Genomic DNA, 23,938 nt, shown 5'->3' with positions numbered 1-23,938 from the left:
AGTAAGAACTACTCACAAAAGTGAATATGTTCCAAGGTTAGATAGTACAATGGATGCTTGTCTGCACCTTCAATTAAAAAAGAATTAAAAGGGTAATGACAGAAGGGTTGCGAGAGCTCCCAAGCATAACGAGGTCCTCTATAAACAGTACCTAGACAACATAACCTCTGATTGCTAATGATGTTGCTATACTTGCAGCCTGAGGCTGTATTCAAAATACCTGGGATGGCTTATCTACCTTCTTACTTCTGCAACCAGCCGTCAGCAAAATCTGTACCCATGTTCATAGAGCAGCTGTTTTCAGTGAGCTGTTTTCAGATACCAGCCAAAATGTGTGCAGCCCCAAAACATCCTTCAGAAGTGTCTAGGAGTCACGTATTGTACAGATTTATTTTTTTATTTTTTTATTTTTTTTTCCAATGAGTCTCTTTTATGCTAAAAAGGGCAATTCAGTTCTGTAAAGATCTGGTTTCCTTTCTAGGATCTTCAGGCTACCCAATCTGATATCAGAAATTCACCAGTAATAAGGGTTGGTTTGCAGGACACTGAAGAAAATGGGATGCTCAGCACTGGGACAGAAAATGAACAGACTGTGAGGCTACAGCACCATCAGGGATTGTAGGAGGACCACGGATAAATCAACACAAACTAGTCTAATGCTGATCACCTACAATGCCTGCAGGACAGCTACATGATCTTTCTGTCCCAAGCATTCCTATTTTTTTTTTTTTCTGTCCATGGACACAGCTACAAAAGAGAGATGAATTTCAGATTAGGGCTGTCCTGGAAACTGCATGCTTGAACTCACTCTGGATAAAGGGTAGTTCAGACTTGGCTATCCTGCTTCCTAGTGGAGCACTGTAACCATTATATTATTAGTTGTAGTCAATTATCACAGAAAGACTGCAACCAGCTTCCCCAATTTTCCTATCTAACAGCAAAGCTGTTACTGAGTTTTCAGAAAGAGTCCAATGTAGTTTATGTATTTTAAGTGTGTCCCATGAAATTAATTTCCTGAAAATACACAGAACTCCAGTAGAAGAAAACATCAGATGAATTTCAGTATCTTAAGCACCTGAATCACAGTATCGTATGATAGAAAATAACTTTAATGGCTTAATTATTGAAGGCACAGTGGATTTATTTATAATTCACATACAATTCACAAAAAAAAAAAAAAAAAAAGACTTTGTCAGACACTGACCCTATAATAAATCACATATTGTGATCCTTTCTTTCTTTTTAGTAATGCCTTTTTTGCCTGTAATATAAATATCATTTGTTAATGTAAGGGTCCCAGAATTTGACACAGGATTATATTATGCTAGACCAAGTCATGTGGTTGGTTTTACCTCGAGATGTGAGATTAAAGATAGAGAATTCGCTAACAAACACAGAGAAAAAATACACAAAGAAAGAGTAATGTCAAAATTTTATTGGTGTTGAGGTAGGTTGCCTTATTGTGGAATAGTCAGCCAAGATATTTGCACAGTTTGACTATTGTTAATTTTCACTTTTATTGAGATTTTACACAAACGGAGCAAGAAAATAGCAAGCAGTATCATTTACATATCACAGCATATCCAGGTTACACAGTGGCAGCAGCAAATGCCGACAGGCACAGTATGGAGCACAGGACCCAAGAGCTTAGTCAATTATACGACTAGTGGGAGATGTGCAGGCATCAAATGAATTATGTTAAAAAAGTGATTGGTGGGGAGGAAGTGCTGGGTTTAATGTAAGCCTTCTCCTGACAAAGGGGAAGGATACTTTTCTGTAGTGAAAGGGTGGTTATTGGGTGGTGAAATGGGAATTGGCAATAGGCTTTACTGGTGAATGAGAGACAGGATCAAATCTGTCACCACTGTCCCCTTCATATAACTTATGGATTGTGATTGTTTCCATTAAAGATGGGTTGCACAGGCTTGTTGGCCATCTGATTAGGAAAGTGCTGCTTTATCCCTTCAGGAAATAAGGAAGATTTTGTCTGACTGACTTTATGGCCATGTCAAATCCAATCATAGATGAGTCCTCCAAGAAATTAAAGATGGTTGTTCTATGATGAAGACAAACACACCTTTAAAACAGAGGGCAGACATCTACAATTTAAAAACATAATTTCACAGCTCCCATGACTTACTGGAGGAGGAAAGTGAAAACAAATACAACATTTTACTTTCTTGTTTGTTTTTGTAGGTGTTTTGTCTGTTTGTTTGTTTGTTTTGGTTTTGGTTTTGCTTTTTTTTGCAAAGGGAATGATGCAGCTCCTGTTAGTTTAGTAAAATTAGAATGTACAGTGTCTAAGCAGGAGAACAAGAATATGTAATTATATTTGACTGCAGAACAAGAACATACAATCGTGGTGTGTGTGTGTGTGTGTGTGTGTGTGTGTGTGTGTTTAAATCTCTTTTTTACATTAAATAAACATCTTTATTTATTTAATTTATTTATTTATTTATTTTTACTGCCAGTGCATCTTCGCTGTTTGGAAAACTAAATAATTGGTTACAGATAAGCCATAACAGAACTTTTTTCAAACTAAGCTGCAGAGAATAAATATTTAAATGTTCTCTAGGTACCAGTAGTAATTCTGGGTAAGACAGAGCATGGATGGCAACCTTTTGTTCCAAAATTTTCCTGTAAGAATTGCTATATTTCTAAAGCTCCTCTATTCTCCCTCCCTTCTGCACAAACTCCTTCCCCCTCTTCATTCAGTTACATCACATGTTCATACATGTAAATATGCATATCAAACAGTTCATAAAACAAACACTGCAGAAGAGCTAGTGACTTTTATTTGTAAATCGTAACTATAGAATGGGTTGGATTTTTTTAAAAAGGGATATTAGCATTCTCTACTGATAATTCAGAAATAAATAAAATGATAAGAGGTGGAGGAAATTCTGAAAGGTTAAGTAGTTCTCATTTGATTACACATCTGAAAATCCATACTTAGATTACAACTTTAGAAACTGAACTGGAAATATCCCTATATTTACAGCAAATACTGATTACTCTTAGACTAGAATTAATAAAGAAGTAGTCATTTTTGTGTTGGGTTTTTTTTGTTTGTTTGTTTGTTTTTTTTTTTTTTTCTGAACATCTATTTTTGATCCCTATCTGGACAAACGAATTTTTCACTGAGAAACAATGGAGCAAAGAAGTAACATAGCCAGAGTGTTAAACGTCGTAATTTCCTCCATTTCTTAGCTACTGCTATCCTACATTGATCTGTTCCTCTGCAAACAATGACACTTTTAGAACCTGGACACATTTTAAAGCTCTGGTTGTGGGTTTTGCATAGGGATTATCTGAAGGACTCCAAGGGAAAGAGGATCTTCAGTATGCTGGTTGGTGCTTCAGCATGCTAAACAATTTACTGACCTATACAGAAGTGTTCAGTCCATTACCATCTATGCAGGATATACAGACTTTCTGGAACACCTGTGTTCATATTTTAGCATCAAAAGTGTCCTTTGTATCCACACACATCTTTCATTACTTGGATTTGTTATTGCACACAACATATAAAAAACAGCTAGAAATGATATGGCTTGCAAAGCTGGCAGAACACTACTCATAGGTGCACTGCCATCTTCTGGGAGAATCTATCCAGTTTTGAAGCCAGATGAATTAGTTACTTTGTCCAACTTCTGCCCACTGTAGTGAAGATGTTTTCCAAGCAGCTGACAGTACAGCTAAAAGCTTTGCATTTTAGCTTTATAATGCCTTGCTTCATTCAGGACCAAGAAACAAACATCATCACATCCTACAGTTATGACTACTAGCACATCAAACTGCTTAAGAAAATCTCTTTTATGGCCAAAGAAGACAATATAACATTTGCAAAACATTATCTTCAAAGTGATCAAGATTTTTAACTACCATCTCTGCAAGTCCTACTCCTATTCAATAATCCAAAGGAAAACACAAAAATTGGTTGTGTTCCATTCACAGAGATTCATTATGAGTTTGAGATATATCAGCCAATCTTGAAATAATTAAAAAGTTACTTCTTATCTATTTTTCATCTACTGACGCACACTGACCCTTTGGATCAGGCTATTAATAACCTGATTTACGACATCTTCCATGTTTAGACAGATAAGCAGGAAATCAGCTTCAAGAACTTGCATGTCTCTCTAAAAATATTTTAATAGTTCTAACAAAATGCTTGGATGTCTCAGATGAAAAGCTACCAATCATTTCAAATATTTTTCCATATAATAATTTTGTTGCTTTTTCATAGACTAGAAAAACACTGCCTGAAATCTCTTGCAGAAATTGCATTGAATTTAAGGCTAATATAAACCAAATATCCACTGCCTTTTGCAAGAGCAGAGGTAAGGAAGCAGAAAAACTGTTTATTCTGTGAGCAAATGTTATCAAATGAAACGTGGTTAAACTAAAACATCTGTCTAATTAAACCTCAAATTCCCAAGTAACAATATATTTTGCTGCTTGTATTGATAAGCCACTGCCATTGGCATTGACATGCCAGTGATTATCAGCTATACCCAAGAAAAGAAAAAAAAACACATATTACTGTAATCACTTATAATCACCAAAGTCACCAGACCTCTTAACTTATCCTCTTTTTATTCTACCTCTTTTTGTCATAGGCTAGAAGTATGTCAGATAGAGAGGAGTTAAAAGGATTACCCATTAGTCACTGCTGAGTCTCATATTTAATATTTATGCTAATAAGCCGTTCCCAAGCCAGTTTATCAGTTAATGCACTCAGACTCTCTGTCATCCTACAAGCAATAATACTCATCAAAGCAGATTTTAAAGCAAATGCTTTATGCTGAAATGAAACAAAACCACTACTAGGGCTGATAAATGCTGGTAAGCCCAGGACAGGATGCAAAGACTTCAGAGGTCAGCAATTCCTCCGCTGTCACCACCCTGTCACAGCTCAGACTGACTGCTACAGAACAATCAGTCAGTTTAGTGTATGTCTGCAACCAACTGCTTTTTGCATGTCCCATCTAACTCTGACCTCCAGGAGAGCTCAGCTGTGGCTCTCCACACAGTATTTGGAGGGCAAAAGTTAATTGAAACAAATTAGACTGCAACTATGTTGTCTAATGAACTTAGACCAGTGATGTAAAAAGACTACCAGGCTTTTTGTTACCATAAACATCCTTGGTGTTCAAAAGGTAAAATACAGGTATTTTCCAATCTCTGTTTACTCTGCAACTTGGTTTGACCATATTTAGGAACATCTGAGAAGCTCACAAGTATGAGAGTTAATTAATGAAAAAGTGTGCCTGATCTAAGTAGCTGACTCTTGTCATATAGCTTCTTATTCTCCTACTATTATCTACACAGCTGAAAGGACCCTGCAAAGAATGGCAGTTACTGGACAAAAAGAGAGGTTCACTGACATCAGTAATGCAATTCATCTTCAGTAATCCCATGAAAATCTTTTGCATACAAATAGGAGCTCACAGAAGGAGGCATGTGCTTCCCCTGCACAGTTCTTCCACACTGTAAATACTCTTTGGAAAGCTTACAACAGACAGACAGCTACAGTAGAGAGATATTGACATTTGTTTTGGGGCTGGGAGTGGACGGGTTGAGAGATTTCTTCTTGGACTGTGATGCATAGAAATGGAATTATGAGCTAAGTGCTCACACGCACTCACGTCAAGTAAAAATGAGGCAATTCAATTTGAAATTGGGACCAGATGCACTTCCAAGATCCAGGCAAGTTTCTGGGGCTACAGATGGATGGAAATAATTTGCTGACCAGAAATCTATGATTTTGTCAAAACCAACAGTCACAAAGTAACAAAGTAAAAGACAATAGTCTTTTAACAGTTTTTTTTTGTTTGTTTGTTTGTTTGTTTGTTTTTAATGCTGAATAGAGTCCTGCTATCCCATACTGTCTCAGGAGGAAAAAAAATAAAAAATAAGGGGTAGGGTGGGGGGTAGAAGGGGTTCAAGAAAATTTTCAGTACAAGAGAGACATATAGACATACACTATATAGACATAGTGGATCTGTCTTCCGGAAAAAATGAAGGTAAGCCATCACTCACCTCTCCTGAAAAAGCCAGGGTGCCCTGTGGACTAACTTTAATATAATTGTCTGTGTAGGAAAGATGCAGGAACATAACCTTGAACATGGGATGTATCCAAAAACAGGTTTACAAACATCTCCCATCCATGAGGACCAGAAACAGAAGAACTGGAGGGGCCTGTGGTACAGGGATTACTAAACCTCACTGAGCATAGCTGTGACTACACTCCATATTTTCCTTTGATGGACCTTGCTTTCTTCTGTAAAGCTCTGATGATCTTTGTGAAAAGAAAAGAAAATAGGAAGAAAAAAAAATAATAAAAAAATAAAAATAAAAAGCTGTTCTACTGTAGATAGCAATAAGCAAGTGGAATTCCAGAAAGGCTGCAGGTCATATATTTTTTACAAATTAATATTCTGTTCTATGGAGAAAATTAATTCAGGATGTCATCACTTGTTACACCTGTCATTCAAAATAGATAGTTCCCAGAGGAAGAAGTGCTTGAACAGCTCCTTCCACTTCCTTGCCCATGCACCTCACCCTCCTCACAGTCTGGGTTTGGCAGAGGCTTTCTCCTGGGCTTCCCAAAGTCATGTTGCAGCTTCCTCTGACCAGGAGCCACAAAAATGCTTGTGTTTGCTGGTAGCCTCCAAGGAACAAAGAGCTTTTCCCCAGGCTCAGAGAAGAGCCTCTCACCTCTCTCACATGCTCTTGCAGATGACTCAGACTGGGTCATGGATTTTGACTTTCTTCCAGCCCAAATCCATTTGAGGTCCATAGACGTTTTGCAGACAGAAGCACATCTTTCTGTCCTCTGCAGCAGTCATAACTGCAGATTTCTAGCATGCTCATAGCAATAATTTTATGGAAGGGTTCAGAAGAAATAAAGATGATTCGATACAAGTTATTCTCGGTTATTCTAAAGCCCACAGTATTTTTTAAGGATGCATATTCAGTTTGGGACACAATAGAAACTCTAGGTTTTAAGAATTATTTGAACACCCCCTATTTCAATATGTCATGACATGAAAATGAAGCAAATCATTGAGTATATCAGCAATGATAATTAAATATGTCAGCAAAAATATATTGCTGGCATTTGATTTTATATTGAAAGTATCCTTGAATGAATATTAGAGAGACAGGTCTTTTAGCTGAGTTGGGGAAAGTGCTGGAAATAAATGTTTCTCTATGCCCTCAGAATTCAGAAATGTTATTTCAAATGTTTACAAAGCCATATGTGTTAAAATACAGTTTCTAGTGAGCTAATCTATGAATCTCAAAATGAACAAAAATGATTGCTCACTTTCCCACAGGAAGAAATCATCAAGTTTCACTTGTGCTCCTTTTCCTGTATGATTAACTAATACTTCTGAAACAACAGATGACCTGCAGTAACCATTCACAGGGGGATAAAGTCATAAATAGATACAGTCTCAAAATATATTTATTTAAAATATAAACAACTCTCAGATCAGCAGAGCAACATGATAGGTTTGCTCAGCACTTATAAAGATATAAGTATCAAATCTTCCCACAACTTAGAACCTATACAATTTTCTTGGATAATCCATGCAAGCAAAGCAATGAGATCTAACAACAGGAAGAAAAAAAAAAAAAAAAAAAGTCAGATATAGACATAAATATCTATGCTAACAATGAATACAGGCTGTCTATGTTGCACTGACTGGAAAAAAAAAAAGTTTATCAGTTTTATTACGACTTGCAAACGAGCATTCAGAGACATAATTAAGCTCAGATCTCAACATCAATGGAAAACTCAATTGTATCAGCATCAACAAAGCCTTTCTGATATAAATATCTATAAATAATGAGAAGCAGCTACACCAAAGACATGGATAAATATAGAAAAAAAAATCTATCAATAAAAAAGACTGCACTGCCCAAATAGAATCAAATAAAATGTTGTAGAAGCTAAATCTTATTAATGCTTTAATGATATTAAAGTTATCTTCTATCAGCAGACCATTTTCTAAAAGGTTAGGAGGCAGCTGGAAACACCTATTGAGGGTACCAGCCATCCTCTGAAGATGCTATCTTCAGAAGCTGTGCTCCACAGAACATCATCTCTTTCAATTCCTTTGTAGAGTTCTCCAACTGTTATGGTAAAGCAGAGTTCAAAGGTTTGAACTGCCCCATTAATTCATCCAGGGCTTTATCATGCCACCATTTTCTCACATGTCAGGGATGCCATTACTTTTCTCTTTTAATCAAAGAGAGGAAGGACTGAAGATCTGCACAGACAGTTGCTGTGAATGCTGCCTTATTTAGGTTTGTGTCAAAGGGTCAAAGAGCAGGGGAAGCTGTGGGGACTAACAAGAAATACATGTATATTCCCTCCAATTAAGGAGTCATGTGCATAGCCAAGCTCAGCTGAAGGCAAGGCTGAGAGAGAGAGAACTAGGCTGGGCTCAGAGAGTGGCTCAACAATATTTTTACTGTGATTGACAGGTGAAACACTTGCTATTGGGACACAGAGATGCCATTTTTCAACAATACTGATAGGAGCTAAAAAGGTAGGCAAGGCATAGAGGAATAAGGCTGACTTTCTTTCATTTATTCTTTCACAAACAAATTTATGAGGCTGCTTGAATTTAAACTATGTATCTTGAAACTTTAGAGCATTTATAATAAATAATTTTGTGGCACATGTGAGGCCAGTGTTAAATACCATGAGATTTCATTGTTCATTCCATGAATGATGAAGCTTTAGAAACTGTAGAAGTCTGGCATCTATTCAGCAGTTGATTGAAATATTTTGTTCAAAATTACAGGAGACTTGGTACAAAGTTTAAATATTGTGTAGCCATTATATTATTCATAAGGCATTCTTTAAGCATACATGGACTGGCTGATCAGCATGTCAAACACAGGATATTAATGGAGACAAAACATAACAAAGAAAGGTAGGTCCTGACTTTAAAATGATACAGTGCAGAGATTATATTCCACCACCTTGAAATGAAATCATATTTGAAAAATTAAGAAAATAAGGAAAATTTGTTTTGTCAAAGGAGAAACAGATAGTGTTTCAATGAACTAAACGGAGTTAAAGGGTTAAGGAAAGAGGTTCAATATACTAACAGGGATAAAAATGTGTGCTGATTTATTCAAAAGAGGCCAGGGAAATCAGGTTTTTTGTATGCAAAGCCTGTCAGAAAACAAAATTTCCTGTTGCTATGGAAATTGAAATGAAACCAAAAACTGTTCCCAATCACAATGGAAGGGTGGGATTTTGAAATTTCCTTTGGAAGAAACTTTTTTTTGGGAAAACAATTAATTTAGAGCTATAAAAATATGTAGCTTCTGACATGTTAAATGCTTTGTGTAGATAAGGACCTGGATTTCTTTTCTATAGTTCAGCTCACTTCTGTTTACATAGTGAAAATGTTAATAGCTATATAATAACATATAACATATAATAACATATACACAAGATACAAGAAAAACTTTCTCGCTACTACATGCAAATGTGTACATAACAAATCAAGCTGATCACAGAGCAGATGGTTAAACATTTCTGCTTTACACTTTGACTTTTAAAATCAGAAATGAAATAGAATTATTAGCACTTCCTTACAAGGGAAGCTAGGAAGATAAATCAAATCTGCACAACACTCACATACATACTAAAATGAGCTCTACCAAGAAAAAGGAAGGCAAATGTGACAGAAACTGAGAGTAGCCCTAGAATTTTGCTTATGACAGACTGGCAACATCTCCCCATCATGTTCCCAAAGATCCGTTTACTGCATAAAAAAATATTTCAGTCTCTATTGAAACATATTCCCGGTCTCATCCCTGAAGACCCTTCCTATACTTCTGCCAGAGAGCATGGGAAATATTAGTTGACACCACAGAAGATATCAGCTTCTCCCCTCAAGACAGTGTCACAACAGCAATTCAAATGTGTGAGGCTAGGTCCCATACTTTGTTTTCTCCTCTTCATATCCCAATACTTGAGCCAGAGAAACTTTTGTTACACAGGTATCCAGCCCAATAGATTCCTTATTGAAACCATTGAACTGGGCCCTCATTGGAATGAATTCTCCCATCCCCAGCAAACTTACAGAAGTGTTGGGTTGTTACCACAACTATGGAGTCATGGAAAAAAAGGGTTGGGTCTCTGTCAAGAAGACAATAATTCAGGGGGGTTTCAAATTGGCTCACAGCTCCCTTCCACCCACTCAGATTTTGGTGATTCAGTAAATAATTGCTTTATTTTTTTTAAACCCAGCTGATTTGAAAAATATGTTTTATCTTTACAAAGATTTATATCAGTGTCACTGAGATAATGACCAGCTGGAGCTGGGCCTGGGTAAGGGGTCATAAAGGAGCAGGAAGAATCCTCAAACCACTTCTAACATCTAACCTCCATCTTCACTCTCCTCAGCTTGAACTCAGCTCCCTTACTGCCTAAAGGAGAAAAAAAATAAATTAAAAAATAATAATAATAATAATAAAAAGCTTTTCCTTCTTGCAAGCCTTTCACATATATTAAGAATGATATATCTGTCCAAGTATTCTCTCCTGTAGACTAAAAAGCATAAATATTAAACAATAATATTAGAACAATTTCTCTCTTGATCCCTTCTATCTACTTTAGTACTCTACTTCTGCTTACCAGCCACTAAGCAGTTACTGGTTGATGCTAGTTTGTTTACTGGAAAGAGCTCTTTTTGAAACACATCCACCAATTATTCCAGAGGAACATAAATATCCATTTGTAAATACTATTTTAAATACTATTTAAAACAAATAATTTTCTCTGTGATCAGATTTCATGGTTAGATTCCCATCAAAGGAATCACATAAATTGATGGGGTCCACCAGGCTTTTCATGTGCTGGTTTGTTGTGCTTTAAGTATACTTTGATAATGAAGCTCTCACTTGTAAATTTGTTAAAATGGGCTCATTTTCTTTCTCAAGATATGATTTTCTTGCAACTACATTTTATTTTTCAACTCAAGCAAACTAGACCATTTGTTTTGCTTTACCAATCACAAGCTGAGTGCCACACACAACAGAAGGCAACAGATTGGCTACAGCAACGATGGAAATGACATGGATTTTTGCTCTGAATTCTCCAAGGAACATAAGCATTTTCCAAAGAATACAGCTAAAAGTGGATGAAAACGTTTTTTTTTTTTTTCTTTTTTTGTGAATAGAGAATTCATTGAAAAGGGCTGTGACAGGGAGACCAACTTTATTTCTGAATCCAGCCCACAGTTGGTGGAATTTTCCACAAAACAAACAAACCAAACAAAAACAAAACAAAAAAGGCAGGAAGGATTTTGGAACAGTGTACATTTCATTGTGAAATTTTCTAAGAGCATCTTTTTTCTGAGGATGCTGAAATGTTGCATTTCGACACATTCAAAAAAAAAAAAAACTTTTTTCATTGTGAAACATTTTTTTTTTCCTATTTCAAACCAGCCTAAATTTAATCAGATGCAAGAAGGATTAACCCCTCAAAATCAAATGAAACATTGAGCCACATAAAAAAGTTCAAGGGATCTTAAATTATGGACATTTTAGACAACTTGGTTCAGCAACCAAACAGAAAAATCTATTGTTAACTCTAATAAAATATAAAAATTTTACATAACTATGACAGGACAGAACAGAGGATGATTCTTTTTTTTTTCCTTTGACATTTCATTAAAGACAGATCATTTTAAAGAGCTTGGCCAAAACTAAAATCAGTTTTTCCAGCAAGACCTCAACTTCTTCTACTTCCCCACAGCTGAAGTCACCATTTTCACGCTAACATGAGGTCTTCTGCAAGACCACCCCATTTTTGACCATCATGCTCGCCCTAGGGAAGGATTGTACAGATTGAGACAACTGTCCTACACAATTTAAATGTTTGAAAAGAGAGGCAAAAGACATGATGGAAACCAGAAGTGTTGGATGACAGAATGGCTGGCATGGGATCACATGAAACATTGATGAGAGCTGCAAGGGAAGATCCCAATCCTCTGTCACCCAAAACTACAGCTCTCCACCATGACAGTGACACACCTGAGCAAGCCCCAGTCTGTCCCTCCCAATCTGTCCCTCCCAATGTGTGCCCACTCATATTGATATACCTGCAATTTGGGCTTCCCAATGGAAGCAGGATTGGCTCCTGTTCCTTCCAGTATTGTAGCAATGACAGTAACAAAAAGCTTTGCTGTACATTCTCCCAGCACTTGAGTTTCCATCACCCTGCCAAAGATATCTCTTAATTAATGTGTCAGAACCAGAAAGGATTGATCACAGTGATGGCTTCCTCCATTCTGAGCTTTATCAGGTCCCAAATTCCTTTTTCAGCTACTTTTTGACCACTTAATTAACAAATGATTCATCATCTGACTAGCCAAGAGAAAGAGGTATCTCAATCTTCATGAAAGGAATCAGAGATAGGAAAAAGTCAGCAATTTTTCTTTTCTTACTTTTTTTTTTTTTAATGCTCATGTATATATAGTTTCTCGTTGATGATTAAATCCAACAAAGATCGTGCTCTGATAACTGTGGAAATATCTGCCCATGAAAGTTATTCTTCAGATACCTTTTTCTGCTTTTTTTTTTTTCACTACATGAACAGCCGTATATTTTTATTCTCTTTTTCTCCTCTGTCCAATAAAAAAGAATCAGCCCATGTAAGGTTTATTGCAAATAATTTGTGTGCTGAACTGCATTTGTGATGATGAAGTCAGTGGCATTTCAAAGTAAGTGGATACTGGAATTATATGTACAGGGAGAACAGGATCTTGGCAATCCAAAAATTACATTCACCCTTTTTTTAAGCTTGCTGAATAGCTGGGGACATTGCATGGACGATATATCCTAACACATGCCATATACCTAAAAGGGGAGTATGTGTTACTAAAGCCCTCCTAGGCTATAAAGTACAGAGTCGAAAGGGAAAGAGAGACCATGCAGTGAGCTAGGCTGTTGTATTCCCACTACAGACTTATATTCCAGGTTACTTTTGCTGTGCTTTATCCAGTTTTAAATGACCACAAGAAGGGAAACTGCACTTAGTAAAAGTCATGATATAGCACAGTCCTATTCCATTGAATATTTTTTTTTCCTGTAAGAGTGGAGGAGAAGAAAAGCTTCAAGACATGGGGACAACATTTTCCAACAAAGCATCATTGCAGTATGTCCTCTCTATAGACACAACTCTTGCCATCACCCCCTTTCTCCTGCTCCATTACACCCCTCCATCTGCTCTCATTGCCTCTGCCCTGATTTGGAAAATATGCTATCAGATTGAGAAAAACATTGTGGATAGGGCATAGAAGGCTGCAGTCAATGTGGTGCAGCTATGCAAAAGAAAACTGCTGGTGCAGAGACATAATCTTCTTTCCACCCAGCACCCCAAGCACAGCATACAGAAAAGCTGCATGGAGTATCCCTGCTGTGTGCATATTCCCTACCCCAGTCCACAGATGCCTCCAACACTTATTTTCATATGGACTCACAGTGGCCCTAAACTGATTCTCCTAACACTGAATTTTCACCAACATTTTTTTTATCCTATTCCCATTGCTGCTCTGACATTACTCCTACACTAGGGCAGAAAAACCAGGGGAAAAAAAAAAAAAAAAAGTATTTGAGCCACCTTTTCTCCCTCATTTCAGTGTTACCTTTCAAGGAAACTGGATTTTCAAAGCCCTTTCTGGATACCCTAAATCATATTGGGATGATTTTAAACATTAAGTGGTGCACATACAGATTTACAGTGAAAGTAAGCCAACAAAAATTGACGTTCCAGCTCAAAGCACCCTTGGCAAGGACCCACATTGCTCCTTGCATGCTCTCACTGCATTGCCTAATGAGATCACTCTGCATGCACCGCACTCCCCTGTAACGCAGCAACTCTTCGGCAAGTGCCAGCACAGTAGATGAAGAGATGTTACCTTTGGTGCCAGACTTCTAAAAGCCCACACAATAATGCTTTGACAGCTGTCCGATCAGTATGTATATGTCTAGATACATAAAATACTCAAAGTACTAGTCTCCCATTTGCAGAGGCAGTCTAAAAGCCAAAAGCACATTATAGTACCAAAAGCTGCAACTAGACAGAACTAGTTTCATCCTTTCTCTTAACCTTTCATTCACTGAACTTACATTTTGTGACTTAAGACGCATTAAATATACCATACCTCTGTGTGAATCCATATGTTGGTTAGGAATGCTTCTGATGAGATTATAATTCATCCTCAAAACCTGTAACAATATAGATGATATTTTCTCCTCCAGATTCAATTGTGTAAACAAACAAACAAACAAAACCTCCAGAAAATAATATATTCATATATTATTTATTTTAATTTTTCAGTTACTACCAAAATAAAAAAAAATAAAAAAATAAATAAAATTGTGTGGTGCCAAAGGCAAAAGAACAGAATTGCAAAATAAATTCTAATAAATTCCACGCACCCCAACATCCTGCCCACCAGCCATTTCTCTTTCCACACCTATAACTACAGCTAATTTAGTCTTTAAAAAAAAACCCTGCAAGGAAAAATATTGCTGTGCTTTTTTATGTTATGCTTTTGTGTTCAAAAAAAAGTTGGAACAACATAAAAAGTGATTGACCCAGGGGAGGGGGGTGTTTACAAAAAAGTCATGTTGGTTTTTAACAGCCTTAACTTCAATGTACCCATCATTTCATTCAACACTCTCAGTCACCACAGCACAGCAAGATTGTTACTCCATATCCTCCTGAACTATTCAGAGAAAAAGAATGAAAAAAAATAAATAAAATCTGTTTTTCCTTCCACCCAGGAGGCTTGTGAAGCTATGCTGTCAGCCACTAACGTCCTCCTGCTTCATACAAAATCTCTGTGCACTTCTGAGCATTACACCGGCTCTTTGTACAGTTATTCACCACACTTTTTTCCAAAGATACACAGTCTAAACACAGAATATTGAAACCTCATTAAAAAAAGAAAAAAAAGAAAAAAAAAAGAGAGGAAGGAAGGGAGGGAGGGAGGGAGAGAGAGGGAGACGAGAGAAGAAGAGAGGAAGAAATGGATATTTGTGTACTTGGGGTTACATCTCCTGGAATTAAATGCCAGAATTATCTATCTCCATGCTGTAGGGCCTAAGTTGATCTTCAAATAATTGATAAAAAAAATATCCCAAAGTCCTAAATTTCACTAAAATCTAAAGTTCAGGAGCAGAGAAGATTGCTTTCTCTGAAATGCATGACATTTGACTCTGTCAAAAAGTAATTCTGGACAGACAAACTTATTGAACTCTTTCATGCTTGCAGTTTTGAGGTTTCTGGGAAATGGGGTAGAAGCTGCAAGGATAATTTATAGCATGTGTAACACTTCAGAAGCATCCAACCTCCAGTCAGCGTGAAAGGCAGATACAGCATCACGGCTAGAAACTGGCCTAGAGAAAAGGACACATTGTACCCTGCAACAAAAAGCCTATGGGAAGAAAATATATTATTGCATCTAATGGAACAGGTTCAAGGTTATATATAAATCTCTACCTGTGATTCCATAAAAGCACATGGATCAACACAACACAGAGTAGGCCCCAAATGGCTGTAGCTAAATATCTGGACCTTGAACTTCTCCCTTGCATCTGCTTTCTCTCCAAGGTAGCTTCCTAGGGGTGTAGGAGTGTGGGGACATCAAATTCAAAGATATTATTCCACCTCTTGAAAGTCTGTTTATTCCACACAGACCTCATTATACTCTCACGCATACCCATTCCTTCCTAGGACCACAAGCATGGTAGCCCCATGAAGGGACTTTGGAGTGGTTCCCAAGGCCAAACAGGTCCCTCAGCCTCTATGCACTACCAAGAAGAGCTCAGTACTAACTGTGCAAAGGGAGAAATGGAAACCCAAGTACCAGCACCTGTGTTTGGTCCCTTGACCTCCCCACAACTAAGGCAGCTACAACCTTAATATTGCAGTTGTAGCCAATGTTTTTGCAGTTTCTCCAAGCTTGGATATTTTTTCTGGCTTCACAGCTGTAATACCAGGAGTTGGCTCCATTATAATATTTATATTAATGTACAGAGACAGACTTTAAAACACATGGCACAGTCAGAATATTTCATATAGCTTACAGGAAGCCAAGAAATAATGCAAATTTGGGTCACAAAAGTACTGTCAGCATACTGTTCCTGCCTCTGCCAACACTATTTTGCTCCCTCTGGTACTTTATTATGTGTATTTTTTAATTACTAGAGGAAACTGAAGTTCAACTTGCAGGTTATTCCAGACTTTAACAGACAGCTAGCAAGGCTTTTTGGGAAAGTCCAGATTTTCTTGTACAGGAAGCTGTTTTTAGCAATATTATGCCAAATTAATTCCTACCCAGCAGCCATCACTGAGCAACATTAAGGTAACAGAATAAATTCCTGTGTCTGTCTTCATGTCACCCACGTCCAAAGACCTACATCAGAGACATGACCCTTCCTACATATACGTTGTTCAGGGGATGGCACCACCATAGTCAAGTGCCTACACCTTGTGGTGTCACACCCATCACATCTAACTTTATCTACCTAAAGGCCAGGCATCTAACCGAACTAAACCATACAGGCTTGCTACATAGCCAATGGACGTGTGTCCCATCTTCTGACAGGACCTTTGTATACATAGGATGTGCTGTTTCCTGAAGAGGTCTGTTTTTTCTCAGTTGACAGAGAGAGTCCAGACAATCAGCCACACAATAGCTGAAGTTAGGGGACATAAATAATGCCCAGGATGCCCTTCTCTCTGTGCTGATTCATAAAAAATCCTAAAACAATAAGAGCAAATTATACCATAACAATGTCCAGAATACTTGTGTGTGAGTTATAATAGGATTTGAGTGGAAATACTGTTGAATATCATAATGAAATAGGAAAATTAGACAGTATATATGTCATTAAATAGTAGAGACTAACTAAAGATTAAACCATTGTAATGCCTTCTTGAGCTCTGACTTGAAAGTCTTGAAGAAACAGTGAAAGATTACCTTAATAAATCACTACAGGAAACCATATAATATTGCTTTTAATCAACAAAATACTGAAATGGTTAAGAGTTCCTCATTCATGGCACCACATTGTCATGGCTGAAACAAGAAAGGCTCTTTCCAGCCAGATGCCAGAAATGGGTTTTCCTCCTCAACCAGCCCTCAATTTGGAAACTCCTTGGCCAGGAGGTTCGTGGTCACGTTAGGGGTGGTGTAAAGTCTTTCCTTCCCACTGATATGAGATCTGGGGGAATCAGACGTGGGTTTGGGTGAGAGAGACATTGACTTGCTTTTCTTCCTATATCCCAAGTAAAGGCTACCCCCTTCAATATATTCATTAAAAATAAATGAGATGTAGATAATTTCCCAATGAAGCAGTCACATTTTTATTTAATCTAATTATTACACCTAAAGGAACTCTGCCTTTTGCTCCTTAACTACGAATTACTGCTGTTTGTCCTTCCTTAGCTGTGCCAGTGGAAGAGCAACTTCCAGAGTGGAAATAAATGTCAACATCTTGTAACCTGTCTATAGGCACACAATGGCTCTTCCTTCTGCTAGATCGTGTTTGGACCATAGGCCCATCATGAAAAATTAACTCCAACCACAGAAGAAATTTAAAAAATAAAAATAAAAAAATAAAAGTCTCAGTGAGTTGTGACATTTTGCTGTGCTTAGAAGAGATGTTGCAATTATGGTGCAGCAGAAAGTGCTGAGATTGTTTATTGGCATCTGCTCTTGCCTCTTGATTGACAGAGCATAAACATCTCAGAAATATAAGCAGCAGCACTGCAGCTATAGAGCACCAGACAGTAATATTTACTGACTGCAACTGAGCTACTGCTATCAGACACAAATTGCACATCTAGCACAGTTATTTTGATTTTGTTTCAGAAATGTTCTTTTTTGGATGAAGAGGTATTAGCAGCTTCACAAATACTGTCAGCTAATCAAAAAATATCAGAGAAGCTCTCCATAGCTTGGCGGCTTTCTGTCACTTGTTCAACTTGTTAGGGATGTGTGGAAATGAATAAATGCATTAATACACAGCATCCCAGCCTGGGTGAGACCGTATGCTGCATTTACCAGTCAAAGCTGCCTGACACTTTCAGCATTCCCTGACAGCAACCTGTTCGCATAGAAATCAGACCAGGCTCTGCTTTTAAATGGTAATATTTCGCATTACAGTGCCTGACACTAGTTTCTACCTAACCGATAAGTTATATTTTGTTTCTTTGCCTAACACAGATGTGCTATCACTTATTTAGCTTATGTTTATGCTTTGCCACTGATTTGCACCACATACTGACTTTTCCTACACAAAAAAGCACAGCCCATAAGAGTGTCCATACGCACAACAAGACTATTCACTAATTTCACCCCAGCTAAGCTCTGTTTGTTGCCAGCCAGGCAAATGAAAGATGCCCTTCTGGACTCAGAAAGACCTCCCTCTTGTTCCTCTACATTTGCTTTTTAAAGTCTCCTGACACACACCAAAAGGCAACAGTGACAGAGCCTGCTCCCGGCAGGGCGTAAACTGGGACAAGCTGGGCGATACCCCATCCTACATCACACTGGGGGAGAACTCTGCTAGCACAACTGCTACTGTGGAAATACTGAATATCAAAAGGGAAGTGCTTTCCATCAAGACAAAGAAACTAATAATGTGCCAGAAAACTGTTTTGTATAAAGACAAGCAAATTGCTCCCATACAAAATGGGATGCATATCTGAACATAACCTCTTCTGTGTTTTGGTATCTGAAACAGAGCAGATGAGTGAAGAGAATTTAGGCAGCATTTTAAAAGAGAAAAGCATGTGGTACAGGAATAAAATAGCAATAAAGACAATCTGCCTTCCATTGATACTGTGTTGATGTTATATAACTCTAGACCAGGAAAGAAGACGAAATAAATAAGAAACAAATCTCCTCTTACACTCACTTCTTAACAGTAAATTCTACTAAAACTACCACTAGCAGAAAGAGTATGCAGTATTTCTGTATTTACTCTCATCTGCTATTTGCTGGCACTCAAGACTTGTGTCACTTTTCCATACCACTGCATGTTAAAGGATCGAAGTTCTGCTTTGAGGGCAGAACTTTTGGCATGAAACAGGGCTCACATCCTGCTCCATGTCATGTCAAATTGAGGAGCTGGATTTATTCCAGCAAAGGAAACAGATAACAACAAAGCCTTTTTTTTTAAAAAAAAAAAAATTAAAAAAAAAAAAAAAGATGCAACTGATATGAACAGAGCTCTGGTCTCATCCCAGAATAACACATTGCATAACGCATGGACACGTACTCTACCTTCTGATATGGTCCAAAAGATATACCTCACTGTGTTGCAAGATTTATCTACACATTAAAAAAAAAAAAAAAAAAAAAAAGAGTAACTTAGTGTCAAATTTTTAAGATTGATTAATGTGATCGATCAAGAACTTATGAATTTTATGATAAATTACCATTTAGTACAATTTTTCTGTGATCTTTGGGTAATGTTTAATATACAAAATGAGATTTTCAATAGCGTGTGTTTTTTCAATGATTTAATAGAAATTTCTTGCAGTTTTTCTTGCATTACAATATTTTTCATTCCTTTTGAACTTCAACAGCAATGTGATTTATCTTTATGTGGAAACTGCCAAGAGAGTTTCTTTGGACAGAGCAATTTTTATGCTGTTATTCTGCTGGTTCTTATTACATTCACATGCACATACATATTTAGCATTTTATATCATTGCATCTTTGTAATGCTAATTGTTCACTAAGAACAAAACACATCTAGGCTAACTTTCCCTTTGGTTTTCCTGCATTAACAATGGGAAGAATTAACCTAAATTATCTGTGAAGCATCACATACACTTATGATACTCAGCAACTAATAAACCAAATTCTGAAGTTTCTCCAAAGCTCAGAGTATTCCCACAATACTATGTTGGTGCACAACAGTCCTGAGGGACACCTCTCTCCAAGGTATAGGTTGATCCACCCCATTCTTTTTTTCTCATTCTCCTGGGAAGAGGTTGGAGCTCTGTGCCTCAGCAAGTACAAGTGCACTTCAGCTATTCACTCAGTGTACTTTGCAGTAGAAATTCTGGCACACACATGAAAAATCAGCCTTCTGGGTTATTCTGCAGAGTAATTGATTCCCATCTGGGTTTACTCAGTCTTGAAGTCAACTCCTATTGAGTTTGATCTGCCTGAGTAGAAACTGATTCAGCCCAATAGGAATTACAAAAAAAAAAAAATCCTCTCTGTAAGCAAAATATCAATATCACAGTAGCTTGGATTCTCCATTGCCCAGCATCTAATTTAGTCACCAGAAAAATAACCAAAACAAAAACCTAAAAAACCCCTATGTTCACAAATATTATTAACTACTATAATGCCCTCAAGTTTCTCCAGCACTCCTTCTTGCTAGGCTCAAGGGCCAGCTTCCCTTTTAAATAGCTCTAGAAGATACAGTTTGAACCAGAGCAGGATTAGCTAGCTGCATAAGAAATCCCTGGAGAAGAGAGGGATGCACAGTGCTGCAGCACTCTGCCAGGCAATGAGAGCTGCTCCAGTCCATAGCACAAGCCAGGAAGGCTGCTGTCATCAACAGAAAATCTTTAGAAAAATGAGCTGCAACAGTTTTACTTATGCCCACATGCATTGCACACTCTACCTCTCAGATGGTCAATATATGGTAGAAGAGAGCACGTCCATGCATCTCCATTCCTTGGCATTACAGTCCTGGACTGAGAACCAGTGCAGTTGAGATGCTGCTCACATTTTCTTCTAACCTCCAGCAAGGAAGCAGAGCTGACAGCAGGGAGCAATAACTTCTAAAGACCACCAGAGATGTTTGCTTCAGTACCCATAAAACAAAGCCTCTGGGGAAGCCACTAGGGTGGTCTTAATAACAGCAGGATCCTCTCCAGGCACCAGAATTGCTCAGGTTTGCAATGACAGAAAAGGTGGTTAAAAGGTACAATACTCTCCTTTCCAGCCCTAGGCCACATGCTTCATCCTAGGACTCATGATTTAGACCCTTTGGGACCTGCCAGAGCTTGGCCATACTGGATGTCGAACACTGGGAAAAATACAGGCACAATGGGATTAATTTATTTTAACAAACTAAAAATGTATTGTGCTTTTGGAAAGAAATTCATAAATATTATGCTTCCATGGAGTAAAAACAGTATGTACCAATACATTTTCTGTCCCAGCTTAGGAAGCTGCTTCCCAACTCCAGTATTAGATAAATGTTTTACAGTTTTACATGTACATAATTCCTTCTTTCTTCTGATGTGTTTGCAGGTAAAGACTTTACTGATGTGCCATAGTTTTTATATGTTTGCAATATATGTCTGCCTGAACATATAAGCTATCAGATTTCTACAGGAAAAAAATAAAAAATAAAAAATAAAATAAACTCCAATCTCACATTTAAATCTGTTTTCCTGCCTTTTTTTTTTTCTCCCCAAAATGCATATCACTAGTTGTGTAAAAGCTAAACCACCATATGAGGCATATTTTAAAGCCTCATATAAACAATGAAGCCTGTATGGCATCCTCAGAGCAAAGAATGTCCAAATATGGCTGAGAGTTAAGTACCCTGAGAATTAACTGCTCTTAATAAATTCACTGAAGTTTCTAAGTCCACATTTACCAAGGATCAGAAGAGAGAAATAAAGGAAGGAGAAATAATTCAACTCATTTTCCTGTACCATTATCTAAAGATGTTGTGTTATAAACATCCTCCATATCTTGAATGCTGGAGGCATCTGTTGAATCTTGGTCACTGACTACAATTCCTACTGAAGAAAGGCTAGAAATGAATGAGTGCATCTTTTTTGCATAAATATCCCTAATGTTAAAATAAGGTAGGTCATTACATTTCTCTTTGCGATCATTGTTGCATTGGTCTGGATCAATATCTTTTTGCTTTTGATAGTACTTAGAAAACTTATTGAAAATAATGGTGATTGGAAGTGCTACCACTAATATCCCACAGATAATGCATAGGGTGCCAAGCAGCTTTCCAGCAAGCGTGACTGGGTATGTGTCCCCATAACCAACAGTGGTCATGCTGATGGTTGCCCACCACCAGCAAACGGGGATGCTGTGCAGTTCTGATGAGTCGTCATCCTTCTCCACTGAGTAGACAAGAACTGAAAAAATAGAAATCCCAACAGACAAAAACAAAAGGAGAAGTCCAACTTCCTGGTAGCTATGTCTCAAAGTAGCGCCTAAAGACCTCAGTCCTACAGAATGCCTGGCCAGTTTCAGGATGCGAAATATCCTCATTAACCGCAGGATCTGAACCACTTTCCCCATGTTTTCAATATCTTCACTTTCTTCTTCCTTCGTATCCACAGCCAAGGTGGCATAAAATGGGATAATAGAGACAAAATCAATGATATTCAGTGGTTTCTTCCAGAACTTCTTTTGACTTGGGGCAGTGATGAGCCTGATCACTAGCTCAGCAGTGAACCAAATAATGCACGCAATCTCCACAGCTTCCAGCACAGGGTCTTCAATCTCCCTGTCATTGGCATCCAGCCTTTGAAACTCAGGCATGCTGTGAATACACATTGCCACAATTGACGCCAGGACAACACTTAGGGAGGACACCGCAATTAACTTGGCAGACAAGCAGTATGCAGGATTTTCCATCCTGACCCAGATCTTCTTTCTTATTTCACCAAAGCACAGATTATCAAACTTTTCCAACTCCTTATCAAATATGGATGATTCTTCGTTAGAGGAGTCAATGCTTCTGTCATTGCTTTTCTGATCCCAGTCTTTCTCGGGACCTTCTTCTTTCCTTTCCTGGTACCGATTGCTGCAGCAGGAATCAATAAACAGCTCATTTATCCCCCAGTATTCTATTTCCTGACAGAAGGAAAAGACACAAAGCTCCTCCATGACATGAAGTTTCCCGGTGTAGTAAAAATTCAGAACATATCGGAACAAGGAAGGGTTCCTGTCAAAGTAATATTCCTTATCTGCAACACTATAATCATCACATAGTTCCAGAATAGCCTCTTCTGAATGGCATTTGAGAAGTTTCCCAAGTCTGGTATGAGGAAACCGGAGCAAAGTGCTTTGATCCACTGATTGCTTAAAGCCACCAACATTCAAATTGATAAGTTCTGCATCTTTGCCGGGTCTGCGGAAAAATTCACCATAAACCATTTTGAACAGAACAGTTCCACTGCTAGTGCCCAATGAGATTACATTGAACCTAAAAAGAACATAAAATATTATTAGAGCACTTAATTCTGTTTTGCTCTTCTGACACATTCTTTTTTCTCCAGTTACTGTGTAATGTTGTAACAAAAAAAAAAAAAAAAAAAAAAAAAAGATTATCATTATTTAGAAGTCCACAGAAGTAGGTTTAAATTAATTTGACAGTTTAACTCAGCTTTACTAAAATTTGAGAACTATAGACTCTGTTTTAGCTCCCCTTAATTTTTCTAGTGTGCAGGAAGAATGCCTAATTTATCGATAAATCAGTCTCTGTATTACTATCACATTGAAATTAATACTTAATAGATACTGCAATGAAGCTGGAAATCTTTGGTTTAAAGAGAGAAAACTTGATAATCCATCAAAACATTTAGGACAAAGCTTAAGAGCAAGTATCTCAATTATGGTGTCGGAGAGCTGTATTGATTTATATGAACTGGCAATTTATAATCCACTACTTTCGGCATTATCTGCATGAGTGCGAACTGCAATTACTTCCATTGTAATACCAATTCATTTCTTTCTGGAGTCATCTACAGGAAAGTGTTCTGTATTCTTGAAAACATCAAATGTGCATTTGAAGCTTTCCAGTTCCTGACTTTAGAATTTTGCCCAGTCCATATTTGGACATCTACACTCCCTCCTCAAGGTACTTGGCTCACTGGTTT

General features: G+C 37.6%; 1 protein-coding gene across 4 annotated transcripts in view; it reads right to left on the bottom strand.

Annotated features, from left to right (window-relative positions):
- Positions 1–1,492: 1,492 nt before the first annotated feature.
- Positions 1,493–23,938, bottom strand: part of KCNS3 (potassium voltage-gated channel modifier subfamily S member 3) — a 42,566-nt gene continuing 20,120 nt past the window's right edge. For 3 of the 4 annotated variants that reach the window (XM_068678663.1, XM_068678662.1, XM_068678664.1), the window contains one exon: positions 14,348–23,265. In XM_068678663.1, the coding sequence (XP_068534764.1) occupies positions 21,732–23,216 (1,485 nt within the window). In that variant the 5' untranslated portion in view covers positions 23,217–23,265 and the 3' untranslated portion in view covers positions 14,348–21,731. Of the gene's footprint in view, positions 14,269–14,347; positions 23,266–23,938 lie in introns of those variants that run through there. The other variant, XR_011095396.1, reaches the window with a different exon arrangement.

Source organism: Anas acuta, chromosome 3 (genome assembly GCF_963932015.1).
Source record: "Anas acuta chromosome 3, bAnaAcu1.1, whole genome shotgun sequence".
Taxonomy (NCBI): Eukaryota; Metazoa; Chordata; class Aves; order Anseriformes; family Anatidae; genus Anas; species Anas acuta.
Note: the sequence above shows the minus strand (reverse complement) of the source record. Positions and strands in the feature narration are given on the sequence as shown.